General features: G+C 45.1%; 1 protein-coding gene across 1 annotated transcript in view; it reads right to left on the bottom strand.

Annotated features, from left to right (window-relative positions):
- Nucleotides 1–1,609: 1,609 nt before the first annotated feature.
- traf3ip2a (TRAF3 interacting protein 2a) overlaps nucleotides 1,610–6,936 on the bottom strand; it is a 114,104-nt gene continuing 108,777 nt past the window's right edge. The window contains exon 9 of the mRNA XM_038799146.1: nucleotides 1,610–1,977. Within this exon, the coding sequence (XP_038655074.1) occupies nucleotides 1,831–1,977 (147 nt within the window). The 3' untranslated portion in view covers nucleotides 1,610–1,830. The remainder of the gene's footprint in view (nucleotides 1,978–6,936) is intronic.

Raw genomic sequence — 6,936 nt, 5'->3', positions numbered from 1 at the left:
GTTGGCTAGTGTAGACTTGAGAAATTAACAGACACTTCCAACACTGATGAAGGTTCAACTCAATTTTATTAACTGCTTCTAACTAACTAACACATGATGACTGTGGGTCTAAATGATGCTAACTTAAACTAGAGACCTAAGCCTTGTCCGAACCAGTTGATTCTCTCAGCACGTGGTGTGAGTCTGTGCTGGGCTGGATGAGTTCTTGTTACACTGAGAGGCAGCACCCAGAATGAGCGGGAACCGTGGTGCCCTCTGTCTTTATAGTGTGTGTATTCTAACTGGTGATTGGCTGCGGTGTTTGTACATGTTGATTGGTCCCTGTGTGTGTCCATCAGTGTGTGTCCATCAGTGTGTGTCCATGATATACTGGTGTATATTATGACAAGAAGGTCATCAACTTCCTGAGTGTCTGATTTCCTCTCAGACTGGTGACAGCGATGTGAAAAGAGACAGGTTAGGAGGAAGCAGCAAACTCCGGGCTCGAGTTGTTCCTGCTGCAGTGCATCTACCCCCAGGAGCCGTGAAACGAATTACGTCAGCTCCCATCATTATGTCACACCCCAGCCAGGCGAAATGCTATTTAAAAAGAAAACCCATTAGACAGTAGTTTCCTGACTGATGGAAACCCATCAGATAAAGGCCATTGGCCAGTTTATTATCAATTTTTTTCCCCAAAGAATACATTGGGAACAGTAATAATCAAGTATTGTACAGTGGGATTAGCATGTAGTATTGCATAAAACAACGTAACAAATTTCCTTTTGAGAAAGATTCCAACTTTGCTTGAATGGGATTTGCATGCAGTAGTGTCTGGATAGCTCTCAAAAGATTAAAATGTTGGTGTAATAATTCTGCGCTAAACTTGGAAGCGCATTAAAAAAATATATGCAGGGGTCATATGTAACCCCACTGTTGGAGACCTTGATGTAGAGAAGGTTTCGGGAGATTAAGCAGCCAATTAATGAGCGAGCCTCCACCATGACACACCAAGGGAGAAGTCATTGGCCACAGCACTGGCCAGCTTGGCAAGACTCAGATAAACTACAGTAACTTCCATACAATCTACCTCGATTAAGGTAGTGTTCTTCAAACTCAGGGGCGCGACCCGCGGGTGGGTGGCGGGCGGGTGACGGGAGGACCACGGAGCCATCCTTCGCGGTGCTCCCGATTGCGCAAATCCCCGCGCAGCAGCCGGCTTTTAATAACGCTGGCTGCAAGCGGCCTTTAAAATGGTCGCGTACATGTAAAAAAAATTTGGCCGCTTTGCACGTGCACGCACGATCATTGACGCGTATGCACAAAACTATGCGCATGCGCACCGATGATCGGGCGCGCATGCTCAGTGCTGCCGCTATTTTCTTTAAACGGTCGCATCTTTTTGTTTCAAGTTCGGTGGAGGGTTTTATTCATTTATTTTATTCTTTTAATTTTTATATTTTTTTTTACAAGTTCGGGGGGTTTTATTTGATAAATGTTTACAGGAAAAAAATGCCAAACTTTGGACAGATGGAGACTCCATGCTTTCCGCCACCGGAAGGCTTCACCTTCATCCAACAGGTTCCATTGGAGGAGCGTGTACGAGGGCCAAAGGGACCCAAAACCATTTCCTCCATTTTTGTCAGCAGCAGACAAGGTAAGAGAAAATGGTGGGTCGCTCAGGTCGGCCGGCGTGGGTCGCAAAGGTCGGACAGTTGGTAAAAATGGGTCCCCGGAAAAAAAGTTTGAAGAACACTGGATTCAGGTGTTTCTAACGAGGTAGGAACGACCGCTGCAAATTGATTTAAAGAGGGTGGGGGGGGTTGAAACAGGATAATCAAGGCCAAAGGCTTAAAGTGGGACTGTATGAATGGTGGGTAATGGTCCAATCGGTGGAGCAATATATTCCTCTTCCCTCAGCAATCGGAGGAGGATTCGCTTCTGATCTCGCGGCCAGTTGTAAATGTGGGTGTTCTGCAGCCAGTTGGGCACGTGAGCCTGCAATGAAAGGGAATGATTTAGGAATGTACAAGGTGCAATATAGACTGATAAAAAACAAGAAGTGCAGCATTTCGATCACTTTTTGACCCTCCCTCCCGGCCCCGGCAAGTTCCCAGACTGCGGTATGGGCGAGGCGTGCAAAATACCATAGACCATCGGCGGGGCCGGAAGATCCGGCTGGCAGGCAATGCCGAGTCGCCTCCACTGCCAGAGAACGTGCTGCAGGGGAGGGAACATCTCACCCGCATTCTTTGGAATGACATTCATAATTGTGCCGCAAAGTACTGAGCAGAGGAAATATTTCTCCGCGCTGTCTGTCTTATTTTTACTTCGATGACCTCTGTTGTTTTTACAGTTCTGGTTTGTATTTTTCATCTGTCCAGTCCGACAGCGGAAAGGGCTGGTGATCAGCTGACTGAAAAGGGCATTTTTCCTGAGAATAATTCATCTGGGTGGCTGGATGGAACACGTCTATAATATTGAATTTTTTTTGTAAAGTATTGTGCAGCAGTAAAACCTGTTCTTCCTTTTGAATGCTGAAAGGTATGAATCACAAACATTGGCAGGAGGTTTACACAGGGGCAGAGGCTGAGAAGTTGGGGTGATCCCGTTTCCACCAGGCTGGGCCGAACCGGACTCGACTGGGTAGATGCCAGAAGGATGTTCCCGATGGTGGGAGTGTCCAGAACCAGGGGTCACAGTCTGAGGTTACGGGGTAGACCATTTAGGACAGAGATGAGAAATGTCTTCACCCAGAGAGTGGGCGGCTTGTGGAATACACTACCACAGGAAATAATTGAGGCCAAAACGTTCTATGTTTTGAAGAAGGTGTTGAGATATAGCACTTGGGGCGAAGGGGATGAAAGGATATATGTTGACCATAATGAATGGCGGAGCAGGCGCGAAGGGCCGAATGGCCTCCTCCTGCTCCTATTTTCTATATTTCTATGGGCCATTGACTGGCCCGAGATGGGACTGCTGCACCTATCTGGGAGGAATCGCCAGCCAATTAAATGGCTGGAAGTTCTCTAGTCCCAGCAGACCAGTTTGAGTCAAGGAAGGAGCACAGGACTACCTTGATGGGGATGAGGATGTGTTCTCTTGGTCACAGGATTCTCAGGGCTGGAACAGGAACCTCCACTTGGTACAAGCCAGCGAGAAAGATTGTATCACCGCATGGCTGCAGGTGATTCCCCACGCTGCAGGTACAATCCCAGTGGAAGCGGGCAGGGGCCCAGAGGTGAGTGGGTTGCCTGACGCCTCGCCTACCGCCATCCTGCCCTGGGTAACTTCCCAACAGAGACCAGGTGGCAGGATGTACGGCACTTGCTCACATGGCACACAATTCTACAGCTCCGGCTGTCAACCCACTCTGGGGTGGTTCAACTACAGGGAAATTTATGAAAAAGTTAAAGGGAAGAAGAACTCAGGAGATGTTATTAATGGAGGTGTTAGGATTCAAAAAGAAGGTAAAAGAACTAGCATAAAGGCACTTTACCTGAATACTCACAGCATTCGAAACAAGGGGCATCAGACTATTCGGAAAGACAGACAGGAACATAGAACATACAGTGCAGAAGGAGGCCATTCGGCCCATCGAGTCTGCACCGGCTCTTGGAAAGAGCACCCTACCCAAGCCCACAACTCCACCTTATCCCATAACCCAGTAACCCCACCCAACACTAAGGGCAATTTATCATGGCCAATCCACCTAACCCGCACATTTTTGGACTGTGGGAGGAAACCGGAGCACCCAGAGGAAACCCACGCAGACACAGGGAGAACGTGCAGACTCTGCACAGACAGTGACCCAGCGGGGAATCGAACCTGGGGCTCTGGCGCTGTGAAGCCACAGTGATAACCACTGTGCTACCATGCTGTCCATTGTAAGGGAAGGTAAGGGAGGTGGTGCAGCTCTGATGCTACACCACCTCCCTTACCTTCCGGCCTGTCCTTCTGAATAGTCTGGTACCCCTGGATATTTAACTCCCAGTCATGACCACCCTGCAACCATATCTCTGTAATGGCCCTAAATCATACTCATTTACCTTTTCTCCTTACTATTTCTAATTTCTACCCAAATGACATCAGGGCGGTAGTGAGAGATGATATAGGCTCTATGGAGAAAAAGGATGCGTCCATTTGGCTGGAAAAGGTCACTGATAGACGTAGTCTATAGGCCACCAAATAATATCATGGTTGACGGGCAATAAATAAAGAAATAACTGATGCATGTAAAAATGGTACAACAGTTGCCATGGGGGATTTTAATCTATATGTCGATTGGTCAAACCAGGTCGGTCAAGGCAACCTTGAGGAGGAGTTCATAGAATGTATCCGCGATAGTTTCCTCGAACAGTATGTAATGGAAACTACGAGGGAGAAAGCTACCCTAGATCTGGTCCTGTGTAATGAGACAGGAATAATTAATGATCTCATAGTTAGGGATCCTCTTGAAAGGATGGAGGGTGAGAAGGTAAAATCCTATACCAGTGCCTTGTGCTTAAAAAAAGGAGACTACAATGGGATGAGGGAGGAGTGGGCTAAGGTAGCATGGGAGTAAAGACTTTATGGTGGGACAGTGGAGGACTTTCAAAGTGATTTTTCTCAGTGCTCAGCTAAAGTATATACCAGTGAAAAGGAAGGACTGTAGGAAAAGGATAATCAGCCATGGATATCTCGGGAAATAAAGGATGGTATCAAATTGAACAAAAATGAAAACAAAATGGCAAAGATCAGTGGGAAACGTGAGGATTGGGAAATCTTTAAAGGTCAACAGCAAGCCATGAAAAAAGCAATAAAGAAAAGTAAGATATATTATGAGAGTAAAGTAGCTCAGAATATAAAAACAGATAGCAAAGGTTTCTACAAATATACAAAATGATAGAGTGGCGAAGGTAAACATTGGTCCTTTAGAGGATGAGAAGGGGGATTTAATAATGGGAGACGAGGACATGGCTGAGTCATTGAACCGGTATTTTGTGTCAGTATTCACAGTGGAAGACACAAATAACATGCCAATAATTTTTGGCAAGAGTCATGTGAGAGTACCTTTCAGAAATGGGTGTTTTTATAGAATAACTGTAGTGGGTGTACCTTTAAGAAATGGGTGTTTATTGCTGCAGTGATGTCAGAGAGTGGGTGGAGCTGGGCTGTCTGTCTGCTTTACTTTCGTTTTTGAGCAGGCTGCTATAGAGTGAGTTTTTAGTTTCATTTTCAGAGAGAAGAGCTGCAGTGAAAGCCAGCAGATATGCATGGATCTCTCTACAAGCTAAAGAGTGTTTATTTGGATGATTTCAAAGCGATAACTGCTCTCATTAGAGAATTTAAACCTGATCTCTGTGTTAAAAGGGTCTTTCGTCTTCTGGATGTTGTTTGGAAATTTATTAAGGATTACTTAGTGTTGAATTCTTTGGGAGTTGTATTTGAATTAATGGTTGCTAAGATGTTTACTGTATGTTTTAAAAAGGTTAACTTGAGTTCATAGAATAAACATTGTTTTGCTTTAAAAAATACTTTTCCATTTCTGCTGTACCACACCTGTAGAGTGGGCCCTTGTGCTCCCCATATCCACAATCTATTAAAAGTTGTGGGTCAGGTGAACTCCATGATATACTTTGGGGATCTCTAAACCCTGGTCCATAACAGCAAGGAGGCAATGGCAGGTGAGGATCTAAAAATGATCGTTATCACTGAGGAGGTAGCGTTGAGCAAGCTAATGGGGCTAAAGGTAGACAAGTCTCCTGGCCCTGATAGAATGCACCTCAGGGTACTTAAAAAGATGGTATGGGAAATAGCAAATGCGTTCATAGTAATTTACCAAAGTTTGCTTGGGGCTCCGGGGCGGTTCAGGCCGATTGGAAAACAGCAAATGTGATGATGCCTGTTTAAAAAGGGAGGTAGACAAAAGGCGGGTAACTATAGGCCGGTTAGCTTAACCTCTATAGTGGGGAAAATGCTTGAATTTATCATCAAGTATGAAATAGCGAGATATCTGGATAGAAATTATCCCATTGAGCAGACATAGTCTAGAGTCTAGGTTTATGAAAGGCAGGTCATGTTTAAAACTAATTTACTGGAATTCTTTGAGGACATTATGAGAGTGGTGGACAACTGGGAACCGGTGGATGTGGTGTGTCTGGATTTCCAAAAGGCATTCGACAAGGTGCCACAGAAAAGGCTGCTGCATGGATAACGGTTAACTAACAGAAATCAAAGTGTGGGGATAAATGGGTGTTTCTCTGGTTGGCAATCAGTAGCTAATGGTGTGCCTCGGGGATCAGTGTTGGTACCACAATTGTTTACAATTTACATAGATGATTTGGACTTGGGGACCAAGTGCAATGTGTCAAAGTTCACAGATGACACATAAGATGAGTGGTAAAGCAAAGTGTGCAGAGGACACTGAAAGCTTGCAGAGGGATATAAACAGTTTAAGTGAGTGGGCAAGGATCTGGCAGATGGAGTAACAATGTGGGTAAATGTGGGGTCATCCATTTTGGTAGGAATAACAGCAAAATGGACTATTATTTAAATGGAAAAATATTGCAGCATGCTGCTGTGCAGAGGGACCTGGGTGTCCTTGTGCATGAATCGCAAAAGGTTGGCTTGCAGGTGCAGCAAGTAATTAAGAAGGCAAATGGAATGTTGTCCTTCATTACTAGAGGGAAAGAAGTTTAAAAGCAGGGAGGTTATGTTGCAGCTGTACAGGGTGCTGGTGAGGCCACACCTGGAGTATGGTGTAAAGTTTTGATCTCCTTATTTGAGAAAGAATGTACTGGCACTGGAGGGGTTGCAGAAGAGATTCACTAGGTTGATACCGAAGTTAAGAGAATTAGCTCATGAAGAGAGACTAAGTAGACTGGGACTATAACTCACTGGAATTTAGAAGAATGAGGAGGGTTGTTATGGACACATATAAAATTATGAAGGGAATAGATAGGATAGAAGCAGGAA

The sequence above is a fragment of the Scyliorhinus canicula genome, chromosome 6, assembly GCF_902713615.1.
Source record: "Scyliorhinus canicula chromosome 6, sScyCan1.1, whole genome shotgun sequence".
NCBI lineage: Eukaryota > Metazoa > Chordata > Chondrichthyes > Carcharhiniformes > Scyliorhinidae > Scyliorhinus > Scyliorhinus canicula.
Note: the sequence above shows the minus strand (reverse complement) of the source record. Positions and strands in the feature narration are given on the sequence as shown.